We start from the raw sequence: 18,670 nt of genomic DNA, 5'->3' as shown, positions 1-18,670 counted from the left end.
CAGCTTCTAAATAGATGTCTCCTGTCACTCGTTGTTGTAGTTTGTAGTCTCATGCATGAACCTTTCTGGAACACAGTATTTATGGTGATGTCTCTCTGATGAGATTAATGCTGAATAAAGTGTCATTGGAAAGGTTGAGTGAGAATATATTAGTGCTCATGTCTGTGTGGGAGATTCTGGGGAAAAGAGACTCATGCTTTTAAAATTTTGGGGGGAGGGAGTGCAGGAGATTACAAACCACAATGATGAGATGCGAGAGAAATCATTTCAGTAGTCATTCATTCATTATCTGTAAACGCTTATCCAGTTCAGGGTCGCGGTGGGTCCAGAGCCTACCTGGAATCATTGGGCGCAAGGCGGGAATACACCCTGGAGGGGGCGCCAGTCCTTCACAGGGCAACACAGACACACATTCACACCTATGTACACTTTTGAGTCACCAATCAACCTACCAACGTGTGTTTTTGGACTGTGGGAGGAAACCGGAGCACCTGGAGAAAACCCACGCAGACACAGGGAGAACACACCACACTCCTCACAGACAGTCACCCGGAGGAAACCCACGCAGACACAGGGAGAACACACCACACTCTCACAGACAGTCACCCGGAGGAAACCCACGCAGACACAGGGAGAACTTATAATATTTAATTTTAGAACTGTGTAAAATATAAGAACATAATAAAAGTCCTGGCGGCACTGTGTTGCAGCAGGTAGTGTCGCAGTCACACAGCTCCAGAGTCCTGCTTCGGGTGACTGTCTGGTGTGTTCTCCCCGTGTCCGCGTGGGTTTCCTCTCACAGTCCAAAAACACACGTTGGTAGGTGGATTGGTGAGTTAAGTGTCCATAGGTGTGAGTGAATGTGTGAGTGTGTGTCGCCCTGTGAAGGACTGGCGCCCCCTCCAGGGTGTGTTCCCACCTTGCGCCCAGTGACTCCGGGTAGGCTCTGGACCCACCGTGACCCTGAACTGGATAAGGGTTACAGACAATGAATGAATAAAAGTCCTGGAGATGAAATGAGGCGTATGAAATTTACATAATTCTAAAATCTACAATTATAATAGAATAAGGAACAATTATGCTCCCTAACTAAAAGCTACTGGATATGAACCCTTCAGTGTACCACCACAGTGACAGGTTTTTTCTGAGAGTGTAACTGTCGTTAAAGAGTCCACATTAAGCTCAGAAATGTATCCCACATGGTTCCTTCTAGTCTACTTCTCCGCAGTGATGATTTCCCTTGTTTGTTTAATAATCAATCGATTAAGGCCTTGATTAGCTAGCTGTTTAACTGAATTAGGTGCGTTTAAAGAGGTAGAACAGCTAAGGTCTGCACTGTTGCAGCCAGAAAGGACTGTCTTGCTTTCATAAATGTACTAAGCACATGAAAAACAACAGTGACAGCTTAATTTTAATTTACTTGTGTTGTGATGTCACAACCATGATATAAATATGATAATGATTATTTAAAGTCTAGTCTGTTGAATGATGTTTTCCTCCTATGTCTGGGTAGAGCAGGAGATGTCTAAACCAATAAGTCCTACACATTTCACCCAGTCACAATCCTCCACCATAAGTCTTTTTCACGTAGAGAGTTTGGCATTGATCTACTCAGTGAGATTTCACAGTTTGTCTTAAAGTTCAAAGCACTGTGAGTGAATAAATATATTAGCAATGCCTCCAGCACTTCCAGAAAAGTTCAGTCAGAACACAAAAGGGATCAGGGCTTTCCTTGATTTGGGGTAATCCTCAAATTTCCTCAGATACCACCTGCAGAACACCCCCCCCAAAAAAAACAATCACATGATTAGGACAAGATTACAGCTCATTTAATAATTCAATCATTTAACACAATATAAATAAATATGAATTTAACTTTAAAACTGATTTTCAAAATGTACAAAATAGAGGACCTGAGTGCAGACACGTGCATAAAATACTCTCTAATGTCACTCAGCTCCACAGACAGTTATAAAGGACACTAGTAAGAAGCTGTAAATATAAATGATTAAATACTCAGTGTGGGATGATCAATGATGTAGATCCTAAACCGACTGAAATCTGAAGAAAAATCAAGAATTTACCAAAATGTGTTTTGGGAAATAGTTGGTAAGATTTTAACTCCCAAAAAAGTACAGGGGTTGGACAATGAAAGTGAAACACCTGGTTTTAGACCACAATAATTTATTAGTATGGTGTAGGGCCTCCTTTTGCGGCCGATACAGCGTCAGTTCGTCTTGGGAATGACATATACAAGTCCTGCACAGTGGCCAGAGTGATTTGAAGCCATTCTTCTTGCAGGATAGTGGCCAGGTCTCTACGTGATGCTGGTGGAGGAAAACGTTTCCTGACTCGCTCCTCCAAAACACCCCAAAGTGGCTCAATAATATTTAGATCTGGTGACTGTGCAGGTCATGGGAGATGTTCAACTTCACTTTCATGTTCATCAAACCAGTCTTTCACCAGTCTTGCTGTGGGTATTGGTGCATTGTCGTCCTGATACACGGCACCGCCTTCAGGACACAATGTTTGAACCATTGGATGCACATGGTCTTACTGGTGCAGTGTGCAGTTAATGAAGATTGGCCTCCAGGCTGCTCCAGTTTAGCCATGAAACCTCCCACACTACAATGACAGGTGTTTCAGTTTCATTGTCTAACACCTGTACCTTAATATGGAAAGTGACACCAAAATTGTGAAGAACAGTGTATCTGCAAAAATCTGTAAATATTGATATAATGTGTTAAAGTGAACTGAATTAAAGCTGTTACTTGTGGTGAGCCACCGCTCTGCTGGACAAAACGATGAAGGTGAAGAGCGCAAAGGCTGCGCTGTGGACAGAATGACCAGCCAAAGCAAATCCCGTCCACTCCACAATCTCACCCAGGAAATTAGCTCCGGAAACGTACTCAAACAGCCCACCTGTGAAAGAGTTAAAGGAGCGTTACTTAAAGAAACAGATCAATTCTGTAAAGTGCCACAACATCCTGGAGAATGCCTCTGTCACCAGGGGACTGTATGCTTCATCACTGTAGTTTGATCAAACAATATATGTACTTCAGCAGGGACTGTATTCAGGCTTGTCATCAGATTCAGTACAAACAAGACACATCACAACATTTAGCTTTTCTGAGTGGATAAAACAAAGGGGGGTGAAGTCCAGAACAACCAGAACCTCACAAAATGTAGTGAAGGACTCCATTCACACACTGTCCCTTCCTATCACTCTAACTTCTTGAATTCTGGCCTATATGTAATACTTCACACACACAAACACACACACACTTTCATGACCATGCTACTTACGCAATACTACATGTGTTCATTTACTGCCATGCTCTTTGCACAACACCACAGCAATGTACCAGTTATAAGCTACACACGTCTACATCTGGTATCACTAGTTTCTTCACCGACTCAGTTTTGTCTTTTAAATGATGCATAAATTCTAGTTTACATATGTTTTAATAGTTTGTGCTAATGGAGGACTACCAAAGTGAAGATTTCATTACAGAGTAACTGCCAGTTTACTGTGCACGTGGCAATAAAACCCTTAACCTTGTACCTATGACACACCGAGTCCAGGGGTTATACCTTTTACACGTTAAACGTTCATTTCATTGCCATATTTCCACATACAGAACAGATGTTGAGTTTTATTCTTGTATTATTTAAAATTTTTATTCCTATAGCATCCAGTAACAAGACTGCAAACTTAGCTCTGTTTAACTTTGATAAGAGAATACAGATACACAACTCTATTCTTTGTAAAAGACCACAGTGTTAAAGGGCGGATGACATTCGCAATAGAGTCAGAAAAGTCCACAGTGATGTAACCTATCCCAATAATACTAGAATATCATATTCACTGTCCTAGAGGATCACTACCCTATATTTTACAGCATCACACAATCAAAACAAGTGGAAAACAACAGGCACAGATTTGCTGGGGGCAGGGGTGAAGGGAGGAAAGATGGTTGTCAGGGGCGATTATTAATGGTTGACAAGGTTTGTTCTGACAGGTCGAAGGCGATGAGTCAAAAGTGTTTCTATTTTTATTTTCCTCTTTTACAAACATCAGATTCAGCCGGATATAATCAGTGTATTGTGAGCAGTGATCATATAAGCTGCACTGTATGGCCAAAAGTTTGCAGACACAAACTTGCGCAATGTTTCTTCTGACAAGAAGGATCTTAATCACAAATTGGTTTCTCCTTTATTGCAGTAATAGCCTTTATAGTGAATAGTTGATTGCATAAAACCACACAGACAACTAATCCGTTTTTGACAACTTTGATTATATCACCATGCACCAGTGGGTGGGGAAAACTATATTTATTTAAAATTATATGTTTAATGGGCAGCAGGTTAGTGTCGCAGTCACACAGCTCCAGGGGCCTGGAGGTTGTGGGTTCGATTCCCGCTCCGGGTGACTGTCTGTGAGGAGTTGGTGTGTTCTCCCAGTGTCCGCGTGGGTTTCCTCCGGGTGCGCCGGTTTCCTCCCACGGTCCAAAAACACATGTTGCAGGTGGCTTGGCGACTCAAAAGTGTCCGTAGGTGTGTGTGTGTGAATGGGTGTGTGTGTGTTGCCCTGTGAAGGACTGGCGCCCCCTGCAGGGTGTATTCCCACCTTGCGCCCACTGATTCCAGGTAGGCTCTGGACCCACCGCGACCCTGAATTGGATAAGCGCTTACAGATAATTAATGAATGATATGTTTAATCTCTACCTCCCACCCAGCGCTCATGAGGGGAAAATGGTCATCTGGCTTTGAGACACACCCTGTTTAAATAATGTTTCATGCAGAAAATACATCAGGATATGGAATTGAAATGCTTGATTCCTGGTTTGCTTTACATCAGCTTTCTCTAAAGGCAACAGCACTCAAAATATAGGCCTTTGTTTAAAACAGATTGTGTCAAAAATGTACAAAAGTTATTGTTATTCTACATGCAGCCTGTCTGTCTGTGTAAAACTCTCCTGGCCATTTTCAGTCATTAACACCATGGATACGTTGACAGATGCTGACTGCAGCCAAATCCATCATTCTTTTCCCAGAAGAAATCGTTCCCTTTATGTTGCACACACACACACACACACGCATGCTAAATTTTGACTTCTTGTAAATGTTCATGATGCAAAATAGAGATAAATTTGACTGTCAGAATTTAACAATGGTAATTTTTATTAGCCTCATACTGACAGACCCGTGCAGAATAGTAACACAGTGTACTTCCAAAGGTTTGTGGACAACTATTCATCCAACATTCATTCATTCATTTGTTTCATGGTCTGTGAGCGCTTATCCAGTTCAGGGTCGCGATGGGTCCGGAGCCTACCCGGAATCACTGGGCACAAGGCAGGAACACACCCTGGAGGCTGGCAGGGCTACACACCACTCACACATTCAAACTAGTGTCTTTGGACACTTTTGAGTCACCAATCCAACAACCAACGTGTGTTTTTGGACTGTGGGAGGAAACCCACGCAGACACAGAGAGAACACACCACACTCCTCACAGACAGTCACCCGGAGAAAACCCACGCAGACACAGGGAGATCACACCACACTCCTCACAGACAGTCACCCGGAAGAAACCCACGCAGACACAGGGAGAACACACCACACTCCTCACAGACAGTCACCCGGAGGAAACCCACGCAGACACAGGGAGAACACACCACACTCCTCACAGACAGTCACCCGGAGCGGGACTTGAACCCACAACCTTGAGGACCCAGGAGCTGTGTGACTGCGACACTCCCTGCTGCACCACCGTGCTGCCCTTATCCAATATTCCTTCTGATATAAAAGCAGGGCTGGACGATACGACCAAAATTTATCACAATATTTTTCCTATTTTTTGTCAATGGGATATAATTCCCACGTTGATATGAACAATCAAAAATCGACAGAAAAACTGCCAAGAACAAACAAGTAACATGACATCACCATCAAACATTTACCTCTTGCCTTTGTCAATATTAATATTTTTAAACTAAATTGGGTGCAATTTTAAATATTCATATTGAATTATTGTCCAGGCCTTAATTAAAAAGTATTAATAGTTTGCCTCTTCTCTGCAGTAACAGCTTCAACTCTTCTAGGATCTGTGTCTTTACTGTAGACCGTACCCAGTGTAAATCTGTCCGCTGTGAACCATTTAGTCACAATACAGTGAAATCATGATAGAAAATGCAGTTTTATTCACTCTAGCAGATGCTTGCCATTTCCACAAACAGTGTAGTGTGATTTGTCAAGTGCAGTTTTACCTCTGGGTATCTTGTAGCCTGTTTCTCCCGGAGCACGCAGGTTCCTCAGGATATGATCAGAGTGAATATTAATTATCCACCCAAGCAGCCATAGACAAGACCCTACAGGAGCATGAATGACAGATCCATCAGCTGTAGCAAAGTAGGAGCAAAATCTCTCTGAATCTGCTGAAATATATTTGAAAATATAATAATAACAACATCATCTTTATCTGGGGGGTGGGGGTGGGGGTGGGGGTGGGGGTTATAGTATTCTAGATGAATACACATTGAAATGTATCTGAACCTGAACCAGTTTAACAACCACTTATATGACAGAGACAAGGCTGAATAATGGTTTTGCTTTCAGATAATTGAGCTTAAAGGCAAACAGCAGGCCAGCGCTCTAAAGCTCTTTCTAATACACTACCCACCTGTGATGAAACAGGGATGTGTAACCCAATCAGAGGGGAACTCTGCATAACGGCTCAGGTATCTGATCTGCAGGTAGCCGTTACAGACGCAGAAAATAAACGCCAGGCTGAAGGATGCAAACGGTGTGGGTTTCCCTCCTCGGATTAAAAATGGATATATAAGAGACCTGAAAGATGCACATGCTTTAAATCAACTGTAGTGTTAGGTGATACACTTGATTCATCTATAACTTCCAACAAAACAGGCAAAAACAGTCATGAACTGATACTTAAGTACAAATATATTCTATTTTGGGTGTACCCTTAAATCAATGAAACACTGATACGTATATGAACCCATCACTAATGCAAATGGAATGTGTTACCTTTGTGTATAATGGCAGAAATACATGGCAATAAGCAGCTGGTTGGGCAGGTGCAGTGTCCTGGAATCTGTACATAAAACTAAACAGAGAGGCACAACCAGAGCAGGTAACTCCTGAATAAACCAGGCCACCCGGACACTCACTGGAAAGCCGAACTTCTCGTCTGAGTACCGACCATAAGGCACATTCTCAAAGAGGAGAAACAAGAACGTCACCAGAGCCATGAACACCATCAGGTAGGAGAAGCAGTCCAGAACGTACAACTCGTCGTCCTCTGAGGAAAACAGGCTCTGCAGAACTGTGTCCATGTCCGTGTGTACAATATTAACGCTCCTTTATTAAACTGTCTTAATAAAAACAACAAAGCGTGATCTTAAAGGATTATAAACACCTCCTCTGTCGGTTACAGTGGAGCGTTATTTACGAATTTCATGCTCATTCACACCAACGTCTTTTTTTGTGTCAACCAATCACAGAAGGAGTGGGCGATCTACAGGCCAATAGAATTAAGTTCTCATGCATGCTATTATTCATAAGCCAATTGTTACGGGGCATTGTAGATATACGCACAAGCAGCTTCTATCTTACACATATGTGTCGTTTTACATTTATGGTTTTACATAGTGTTTTTTTTTTTTTTTATAAAAAATTTACATTTTATTATAGTTAATAACAACAGCACTAACCTTTTAGAAAACAGAGGAAACAGAATTTAAAATGACAGACATGTTCCAGAAAAGTGAAATGTGTTAAATAATTATTATAATAATTATCATAATTTAATAAAATATATTACAACAACAACAACAGTAACATTAGTAATATTATTTTAAAAATCTCCCTATTGATTTCCTGTTTTATTTTATAATACGAACTACTGAGAGAAGTTTGAAAAAAAACCTTTGGGGATTAAGTTTTTATTTTAAATAATAATATTAACAATATTAACAACAACAACAACAATATTATAGTAATAAGGTTTTTATTACTATAACAATTTAAAGAAGGGCTCCAGTTATTTTAATAAATATTACTCTGGTTAACGGCAGCACTACTACTACCAAAGTGGTTACTATTAAAAATAATAGCGATATTAATAGCGATAAATATAGAAACAACCTTTTTATAAACGAGTTGAAATTGAAGTGAATGAGTAGGAATTTACTGCAGGCGACAGCGCGGTCAGCCCGGGTCGGGGTCCTGTGGCTGCAGTGTGGCGTGTTTGTGCTGCTCATGTGTTCATCTCCAGCTCCAGCAGTACAGTATCAGCTCTAAGTTCCGGTTCTGCTTTATTGTGAACTGGGCTCGAGTTTAAAATTCAGATTCAACACGTTCCTGAGGTGTGCGTCCCGGACTCTGTGTGTGTGGAGGATGGGGAGAAGAAACAGAAACAAGGCAGGAGTAGCCCCACGGAGCAGAGACTCGGTGAGTGAGGGAGGGTGTCCAGTCAGGAAAAGTGTTAAAATTACCTACTTGTTTCTACGCTCATTGTCCATTTTATCAGCTCCTCTGACCGTACAGGTGAGTGTAGTTAATCTGTTGCTTTGCACAGAGCAGTCTCACACTGTCGTGGTGGTGGTGTGTTAGTGTGTGTTGTGCTGGTAGTAGTGGATCAGACACATCAGTTTTCCTGGTGTTTTTAAAGCCTGCGTTGTTACTGCTGGACTGAGGATAGCCCACCAACCAAAAAGGTCCAGCATTCTGTGTCACTGATGAATGTCCAGAGGACGACCAACACACACAGTGAGGGAACAGATGAGGTACTCTATCTGACTTTACATCTACAAGGTGGACTAACGGGGTAGGTGTGTCTAACAGTGGACATTGAGTGGACACCGTGTTTAAAAACCCCAGAAGCGCTGCTGTGTCAGATTCAACATGTACCAGCACAACACAAACTAACACCACCTCCACCACGTCTGAGAATGATCCACCACCGAAATCATACCTGCTCTTAGGTGGTCCTGTGGAGTCCTGACCAAGGTATGCAGAGCAACTGATGGACTATAGTCTGTAATTGTTGAATTACAAAGTGTACCTGTATATGGACTTTGAGTCTAAAACCGAGGAGGTAATTTAATGTAATGGCTTTATTGGTTATTACATATTGTTGTTTTATTGTGTATGTAAATTATATGCATCACCAGTAATTTGTTTAATGCTGGATTGATTAAAATGGGACTGTTTTATCTACAATTCGTGCTTGTTGCTTGTTGTACTCTATGATTTAGGACCCACTGTGACCCTGGCGAGGATGCATTGGTAAGAGGAGATGGATGATTGAATGAATGTTCTGTGTACAGGGTTGGGGCGCAGGTTACGCTGATATTGTCAAGGAGAACAAGCTGTTTGAACAGTACTATCAGGAGCTGAAGATCGTGCCAGAGGGAGAGTTTGAACAGTTTATGGAAGCCATGAGGGAGCCACTGCCGGCTACCATACGCATCACTGGTTACAAGAGGTCAGCATTATTTCTACATGCTTTATTCCAGTGAGGTATTTCTCACATTAATCAGTTAATGGGAGCCCAAATTCAGGCTTTTCTAGTAGAAACAAAGCAAAGAGACATTGCTATTGAGCAAGCTCCCACTCAACACTGAGCACTATTTGTACTCTCTTTTCTGTGCTGATTTTGACTAAAAGCTTGAATCATCTTTTAATAATAGCCATGCCAAAGAAATCCTTCATACCCTGAAAGAGAAGTACTTCAAGGAGGTTCAGGATCTGGAGGTGGATGGGCAGAAGATAGAAGCACCCCAAGCTCTCAGTTGGTAAGAAGTAATAGAGTCTTAAAGAAAATGTTTGTTTATCTGCAGTATATCGACCTTTGTGTTTTCTGTGTGATGCCACAGGTATCCTGATGAACTGGCTTGGCACACAAACCTGAGCAGAAAGATCCTGAGGAAATCTCCACTTTTGGAAAAATTCCACCAGTTCCTTGTCAGTGAGACTGAATCGGTCAGTCGTGTGTTTAATATTCAGTTCCACTTTTATATGAGGTTATGTAAGTTATGGTGCTTTTCCACTGTATGGACACTACTCAGCAAGAGCCAGACGTGCAACAATGAAAATTCATCTGTGAAAACTGGAGCATGGGGCTGTGTTTATTCCAAAACACAAAAACAACACATACACAATGAGTAAACAGCGCCTAACGTTACCGCCATTGTTGTTGAGGTGTTCAAAGGCTGTGGTTCCTGTTAGATGGGTTTTGCGATGTCACTGGCTACATTTTGCAAGGGCGCTGTGCTAGTGGAAAAGTGCGTTGAACCGTGCAGAGTCACATCAAGCCGATGCCATGCAGTGGAAAAGCACCGTTAGACACTTTAAAACAGGAGCTCACAGCTTTGCCCTTGCTGGTCAGCTTCCAGCGTCACTTTAGTGTTTTATTTCTGCTAAAAAAACATGTGATTCAGGCCAGATGTCCAGTTATCCAGTTTAGTAGGTGTTTTTAGGGCAGGGGATTCACCAAACTTCGCTAGACATTTGCCTTCAACTATTACTTGCCTTAAAGTCATAGTCAGTCAGTCAGTCATTATCTGTAACCCTTATCCAGTTCAGGGTCGCGGTGGGTCCAGAGCCTACCTGGAATCATTGGGCGCAAGGTGGGAATACACCCTGGAGGAGGCGCCAGTCCTTCACAGGGCAACACACTCACACCTTCGGACACTTTTGAGTCGCCAATCCACCTACCAACGTGTGTTTTTGGACTGTGGGAGGAAACCGGAGCACCCTGTGGAAACCCATGCAGACACAGAGAGAACACACCACACTCCTCACATACAGTCACCCGGAGGAAACCCACGCAGACACAGGGAGAACACACCACACTCCTCACATACAGTCACCCGGAGGAAACCCATGCAGACACAGGGAGAACACACCACACTCCTCACAGACAGTCACCTGGAGCGGGACTCGAACCCACAACCTCCAGGTCCTTGGGGCTGTGTGACTGCGACACTCCGACAAGTCATATTGTGGTGATAAATTTACTTTTAACCCGTGATGTATTTAATCACCAAAGACATGTATAGTTTTCAGCTTCTGTTTGATTGGCTGCGGGCTGTGGTCCTAGTTTAACATTGCTAACAAACTCTAGAAGTCAGTAGAACGACAAATAGCCCAAACTGTTTCTGCTGTAAACCCACTGCCCAAAAGACATGGTTGCACACTTTTTCAGAATCCGTTCACAGTTGGAGGGAACCGTTCTTATTATTTCTGTGTATCAAATAAGATCATATGAGAATCTCTGTGGCATGTAGTAAAATAAATCAACCTAGTCTTGCATTTGACCCATTGTATCTTATGATGTTTAAAATCTTGCCTTATTTTTCGCAGGGGAATATCAGCAGACAGGAAGCTGTTAGTATGATTCCTCCTCTGCTACTGAAGATTGAGCCTCACCATAAGGTACACTTTGTTTGCCCTTGAAAAAGCTTCTTTTATGCATTTATTAGCTTTGCAAATCTTTATGCCTGTGCTCTGTGCTCAGATTCTGGACATGTGTGCTGCTCCAGGATCAAAAACTGCTCAGCTCATTGAGATGCTCCACTCTGATATGGATGTGCCTTTCCCTGGTAAAGAACAATAATAATTAAACGGTAATACTATGGTAAATTGATGGCAACAAGTTGTAATCACTCAATTATTAAGTGTCATTTTCTTAGTTGTTAGTAATGAATTGTTCAGTGTATTTATTTTTTTAAATATGACTGTCATAACCCCAAACATAGTGCAGTAATTCTGCTGATGGGATGTGATCTTAATTTAAAATACACATTCACTTGTTTCTGCGTTATTTCTCTTTTTAAATAATCAGCTGTAGAGTGATGTACACACACAGTTATTGTAACTCACACCAGCTGATAACATTAGATCTTACTGATCTGTGCTTTACAAATAGGCATTCAAAGCTTAGACCTCTGCAGGGTAAACAGCACTAAACTGTGCATCACCAAATGGCAGACCCCAGTCTAGACCTGGACAGAGAGACTGTTCTGATTGGATCTGTGATCAATTTGTAATAAAAATAATAAGAGTAGCGTTAAATACAACTGTTTGTGAACATTTTTTAGACGGTTGCTGTGAAAGACGCAGCTAATCTGGTTAATATGGCAATAGCTTCACTCATTTGAGCCTAAAACAGAATACGTGTTTACCCTGAGTCACCAAATTCACTAGAGAGAGCACGAGGGACGTGAGAGTGAGGACAGCATGGTTTGCTCAAAACTTTTTTTTGGAGAAAACTGTAAACTTTAAAAGATGAATGAGCAGTTTATGGTCATTCTTCCTGCCACCGATTCTAAATCAGTGAGTGACATGTTCCTAGGCCTGTCCCAATAGCCATTTTTTGTATTTAATATATTTAATTATTCCAGAAATAGTTGTAATGAATATTTTGGTCATCTTTAGACCAATGTATGCCATTGCTATATTTAAAAATATAATAGCATAATAATGCAATTACAGCACATTAAAGAACAATGGACGTTTAGCCAAAGCTTAGTTAAGAATATTGAGACGTTGAAATTTGAATATAAATATGTTTTTTTGGGGTATTAATCAAAAGCAGCAAATGTGAAGCACCTCTGAGACTCAACACAAATCCTAAGGTTTGGACCTTTGCTGGAAGAATGTTTTAGTAACTGGACCTTCACTGAGTTTTAATTAAATACGTCTGCACGAGACAAATCACACACCGCACTGAATACCGCCAATATTCTGAAGAATTGAAGCTATTACCGGGTGTAGCAGTAACCAGGAAGTAAGATGAAAGGAGTGGGTTGCTATTTGTACAGCTCTAACACTGCTCAGTCGCTAAGTGAATGAGGATTTTTCACATTAAATCCAGACTTGAACTACTGTGCTTTGTTTGGGCTAATATTTGTAATATTACAAAATTAATTACATTTTTAACTATTCCAAAGTGATTAACATTTAACTAACATTTATAGATTACGTATTCAACTTGTTTCAATAAAACAGTGGTTCCCAAACTTTTTCAGCTCCTCCCCTACACACACACACACCTTTGGTTTGCAAAATTTATTTTAAACATTGTAATTCACAGAAAATGACAAAATAAAGATACATCTCACAATTACATGCATTATTCTTCTCATTTATTTGCCTTGCTGCTCCCTATACACATGCAATAGTGCCACACTCCCCCAGTTTGGGAACCTCTGCCATAAAATATCCATATTACTAAGCCCCTTATTATTATCTGTAAAGTGCAACCAAAAATTCTCTCAGTGTAGCTGTGATTCACTTATGGACAACCTGGATTTTATAAATATGTATCTCTCTCTCTCTCTCTCTCTCTCTCTCTCTCTCTCTCTCTCTCTCTCTCTCTCTCTCTCTCTCTCTCTCTCTCCTTCAAGAGGGCTTCGTAATTGCCAATGATGTGGATAATAAGCGCTGTTACCTGCTGGTGCACCAGGCTAAAAGGCTGAATAGTCCGTGTGTCATGGTGGTGAATCACGACGCCTCCTGCATCCCGCGACTGCTGGTGGAGCAAAACGGCAAGAAGGACATCCTCTTCTACGACAGAGTGCTGTGTGATGTACCGTGCAGGTATAGGAAAGAGAAGACATGTTTCTTCTATTTGTTTTTGTTGTGTTTATATTAGATCATTAGCAAATGTGATATTCGTTTGTTGAAAGTGGAGCACTGTCAGAACTGAATTATATATGACTTTATATGTCTCTCTAATTCTGTTACTCTGTTTGAATGGTCCAGTCAGGCATTATTTCATCTTTCATCGTTCTATAAGGGATGTTCTTGACATCAAAATGTGAAATGAGGAAATCAAAGTTTTGCCTGCTTCACCCTATGTACGTTGTTACTATGACAACCTTTCTGGATGTTGACAGCTTACAAGTGACTCTGCCCATACAGATTGCATTTGGCCACTTGTAATTTGCAGTTTTGTTGCTCAGTTTGAAAACTGGAAGTTGAATTTGCATATCTGGATGAGTAAAACCCAGGGCTGAATATAATCCATATTTGATGCACATCTACAGTATATTTCCAAAAGTGTTGTGCGCTCAGTTTGTTCAGGCTTTACACAGAGTGGAGAAATGAGAGTTGTGCACATGGCCTGGGAAGAGGAGAGGGTTTGGTGTCAGTGCCAAGCAAAATGTTCAATGCCCAGACATGAGCACCAGAGATGGGGCATACACTTTACTTTAAAACACACACACACACACACAGAGCATCATCGGGCTGTTTCTGCAGCCTCAGCATTTCTCTGTCAGTTAAAGGATCTGAGCTGAAGTTTAAAGTTGTGATTATGGCCTGTCAAGTTTTTCTAAACGCAGTTTAGGATCAAGTTGCCCCTAGATTTCAAGAGTTCACCCCAAAAATAGTGCCTCGGGGGCAGAAAAATGTTTAGTTTTCTTGGGCAAGCGCTGGTGTAAATGATGGGGATGTAGTTCTGTGTGCATGAGCTCATATGGTTACAGGAAAAACACTCATGGTTTTCTGGATCTGAACCGCTGACACAGCAGTGACCTGCCTAGGAGTCTGAAACATAAAACATGTGGGAACTGCCTAAAGAAGTAATTCAGCAAAAAGTATCTGCAAACCATGAGGAAAGCACATTGTTCAGCTAAGAACAACAATAGCAGCTGTCTTGGAGTGTAATATTTATTCATAAACCACCTAAGATAGACTTGATGGTTGTATGAGACTTACTGCTGGGCTGTAAACTTCAGTTGGCTATGTTTGTCTCGCAGCTCTACAACTAAATTAGGGAGGACTGAAATTTGGACACAAATCATGTCTTTGCTGTTTGACTTACAGCTTTTGGGGTTGAGGAAAATGGCACAGCAGAAACATCTGCAGTATGCATTTTATTTAAATTAATTTATATTATATGCCGTTCAAAACATGACTTATAACTGGATATTAACTCACGCACACATTCACACACTCACATTTAACAAGCAAGAGGCACTTTTTTAGTGCTTGACATCAATGACATCAAGAACTGAAGAATCGAACTTCCAACCATGTCATGTAGGGATGCACCGATACCACTCTTTTCCCTTCCAATACCGATACCGATATTTCATGTTCAAGTATCTGCCGATACCAACTCTATCTATCTTAACTACTAGACAGATGCCTATAAATCCAGATATCTATATTGCTATACTTACAGATTTTATTTTGTTAAAGCATTGTTCTGTATCGCCAATAAGATATAAGAAGCTTGAATGAACAGCATTTACTTCTTTATTAAGTTTCAGAGCCATAAAATCAATATTTCCACAGTGCAGTAAAAAGTGCAAGTAGGAAGACATAGTCTAGCCTGACTGAACAGCTTTTAACACGACTGTGAAATGCATTTTCTAAGTCCTGCTGCTGACCCGTGTTAGCGTGTTTCTTTGTGGTTGCTTGAATAAAGTCAGTGTTCTTTGGCATTCCTTACACTACACGACTTTTAGCCTGATTTTAAATATTTTTGCCTCGAAATCGCATTTCAGACCAGTCGCAGCATATCATACGTTTAATTTCTTTCTACCTGAATTTGGATGTAGTCGCATAGCGTAAACTCTCCACCAACTCAACTCTGAATGAGTCCCTTCAACAGCCAATGAGAACAGAGCACAGAAAGTAAACACAGGTGCGTACAGTGGAGCTCTACAGTGGAGGACGGATTAAGTGGTAAAGCTATGAAAATCTACAATATATTACATAGTGCTGGATGCACATGTCCCTAAATAACAAGTATTACCTGTAGGAGAACATAGTGCGCCACACAACTCACTGTTACAGCCTTTATTCCAACTGTATTCTAATTTTCCATTCCACCTTAATTGACGCAACACTGGGATGCGCTACGGTTCTGTTTCTGAACCATTTAAGGTGGAACGTAGCCGCAACTATGTGCTATTCTCCTAGATGTACGTCCGTATTTATGTCTCTATGTGAGTTGCATGTTTGATTGGGGAGTTTGGGGTCGTGTAGTGTGTTATCCCCAGTCGTGTAGTGTGTGTGATATATTTCCAGTCTCTGTAAAAATCGACAAAAAGAGTCGTGTAGTATGAAATACTCAGTCTGTTTATAATCTGCCCCAACTTGCGTCAGTATCTGCTTCATGGGGTGTGTCCCGAAAAGTGCCCTGTGTACTACATGTAGTTTAGTGAGTAGTGGGCCTTTTTAAACACACCTGTGGTATCTGTGCTCTCTGTATCCGATACCGATACTGTGTTTAATTGCCAGTATCGGTATCAGTGCAGCACAAATATTGTAATATTAAACAATCTGTGTTATACCTTTTTGAGCACTGAGAATTAGTTCTACAATAAAGCATCATGTTTTTTGTTTGCAGTGGGGACGGAACGATGAGGAAGAACATAGACGTTTGGAAGAAGTGGACAACCAGCAACAGCTTACATCTGCATGGGTAATAAACAGAAACATGGTTAGGGTGTGGTTGGGTGGGAGTGGGTGTTATTTATCGCTCACTGTTACCATTTGGCAGGCTTGTTATAATATGCAGTAGATTTATTGGGGCAGGGTGTTAGACAGTATGTGTAGGCAATGCTATCATTAATTATCATTACTGTGATAAATCACACCACATCAATACTTCCAGAACAGGGCTTCTCCACGTTTTCCACCTCACTGCCCACCTGTTTATTACTATTAAGCGTTACGACCCACAAGGAAACAACTCAACTTTTTTATGTAAAATGATTTTTATTTTAATGTCTTCTCAAGAGCTAACACTGAAAACTTGAGAATTAGGGCCTGAACAATTGCTTAAAATATATGTTGTCTACTTCATTTCAATCATAGAAATTTTAATGTGAAATAATTTAAACAAGCAGAAAAATGAGATGGAACTCATGATGTTTAACACTAGAAGTACCAAGCTCTGGTCATTTGATCGCTGTGATATCCTTCTTCTACCCTGTTTTAACCCATAAGCTCCAAGCTCCTGCATTTAAAGGCTGGAATTCTTTTTTTTTTTTTTTGGTCAGTGGGTTTTGCAAAGAATTTTACAAGGATTGACCTGCGGACCCCTATAGCATATTTACAACAAAAGGGCTCTGGTTTTTTTAACCAGATCCATTCATGATTCTTGGAAGCTTGGTGATCTCCACCAAACTTGCTCCCGCATTCCAGCCATTTTAGATGGGAACCAAGCATACATTATCAGTGGGGGGCATTGTTACACTGCTTGTTTCCAGTGTTGTGGTGGCTGAAATAGGTGCCAAAGATATACAGACAGAGGTCCTGTTAATTCTTTGTTTAAAGAGGATTGAGATCAGAGTGACACATACACTTATGTAAATGTGAATAGTGGAAAAAAAGCCCTTCATGTTGCGCTGATCACAGCCCCAGAAAACACACAAAAAATGGAGCAGATTCCTGTTTTATTTTCTATTATTTATTTATATAAATCTCTCTAAATATCTCCATCATTCTCCACTGTGCAGTAACACTTTATTTGAGGCTCTGAGCTCTTTCTGGAGCTTCTTTAGCTCGACAAGCTCACTGACTATTTCACACTTTGCACTCAAGAAACAACTTTTCTATTTTACGAACCAATTTAACTAAATAAACGTTTGTGAACGGGAATTGTTTTAGATCCTCGTTGGTCAAAAAGTGCTACTAGAGGATGCTTCATGGCTGATTAGAGGCCCACACTTTGAGAAATGCTGTTCTAGAAAGCTGAACAAATTAATAGGTCATGAATACCAATTCATTAAAGTGGAACTGAAAATTTTAATTAAAAGCTGACAAATAGAAATTCAAATTCAGCTATTTTTCTCTGAATATTCTAGTCAGATTCTAGTGGCTGAACAAATTGTTTATTGTAAAAGAAATGTAGGGAGCTGTAAGTTCATGAAATGTGTATTAGTAATGTGTTATTTATACATAGCATACCCACCTGTGTCATAAAAAAAAAAAAAGTTTTTGTTGTGAAATTGCACTGCAGATTACACACTCTGGGGACACCATGCACACCACACACTACACCATTCACATACCACATCACACATAGTAGAGCCCTCACATTACATATACTACACACACATTACACACACCAGACAAATGCACCACACACCAGCCAACTTAGTTAGTTCACACACTTTCCCTTTCTATTTTTCCAAGCTTTGGAATTTATAAACAAGAAAATGCATTTCAGTTTCCGTTAAAAAAAACAAAATTCTAACTATATTTATTTGTTTTATTGTTGTTTTTTTTTTGTCACATAACGATGGTTACTGGGCGGCATACAGACTCCAGAATGTCCTAAAATCTTATAGGTGAAAACAGCAGCGCACAGGGGTGCAGTGGTTGTGGTTTCAGTGGACTAGTGTGAGCTAGAACAGTTGCCATATGTTCTGTATTTTCTCCAACAGACTGCTGCTGAGAATAGATGTGTTCTCTGTTCTCTATTGCAGACTGCAGCAGTTAGTGGTTGAGGGTGGGATGAAGTCCAGGCTGCATAATATGTACAAACATAAAAGAACAAAATAAAATGCCTTGCTAGTTGTTAGATGACAGTTTGCAGGCCACCGCTCTGAAACTTTCACAGTGTCATGGTGGATGCACACAGTGTTGGGGTTATTGTTTGAATAGAGAGACTCTATGG

At 40.8% G+C, this 18,670-nt stretch overlaps 2 protein-coding genes across 2 annotated transcripts in view; one reads left to right on the top strand and one right to left on the bottom strand.

Moving 5' to 3' along the window:
* Positions 1-420: 420 nt before the first annotated feature.
* On the bottom strand, positions 421-7,488 carry srd5a1 (steroid-5-alpha-reductase, alpha polypeptide 1 (3-oxo-5 alpha-steroid delta 4-dehydrogenase alpha 1)). Its single transcript, XM_066675182.1, has 5 exons — positions 7,051-7,488; positions 6,686-6,852; positions 6,273-6,374; positions 2,772-2,922; positions 421-1,770 (listed from the first exon to the last, which is right to left on the bottom strand). The coding sequence occupies exons 1-5, from the start codon at positions 7,356-7,358 to the stop codon at positions 1,704-1,706; spliced, it is 795 nt and encodes a 264-aa protein (XP_066531279.1). The 5' UTR covers positions 7,359-7,488; the 3' UTR covers positions 421-1,703.
* A 749-nt stretch (positions 7,489-8,237) lies between these two features.
* The window catches only part of nsun2 (NOP2/Sun RNA methyltransferase 2), a 30,019-nt gene continuing 19,586 nt past the window's right edge, over positions 8,238-18,670 (top strand). The window contains exons 1-8 of the mRNA XM_066674822.1: positions 8,238-8,475; positions 9,354-9,511; positions 9,717-9,821; positions 9,903-10,008; positions 11,392-11,463; positions 11,546-11,630; positions 13,437-13,629; positions 16,394-16,468. Of these exons, the coding sequence (XP_066530919.1) occupies positions 8,422-8,475; positions 9,354-9,511; positions 9,717-9,821; positions 9,903-10,008; positions 11,392-11,463; positions 11,546-11,630; positions 13,437-13,629; positions 16,394-16,468 (848 nt within the window). The 5' untranslated portion in view covers positions 8,238-8,421. The remainder of the gene's footprint in view (positions 8,476-9,353; positions 9,512-9,716; positions 9,822-9,902; positions 10,009-11,391; positions 11,464-11,545; positions 11,631-13,436; positions 13,630-16,393; positions 16,469-18,670) is intronic.

Source organism: Hoplias malabaricus, chromosome 6 (genome assembly GCF_029633855.1).
Source record: "Hoplias malabaricus isolate fHopMal1 chromosome 6, fHopMal1.hap1, whole genome shotgun sequence".
NCBI classification, from domain to species: Eukaryota; Metazoa; Chordata; class Actinopteri; order Characiformes; family Erythrinidae; genus Hoplias; species Hoplias malabaricus.
The sequence above is the reverse complement of the archived record's forward strand: the minus strand, read 5'-3'. Positions and strand labels throughout refer to the sequence as shown.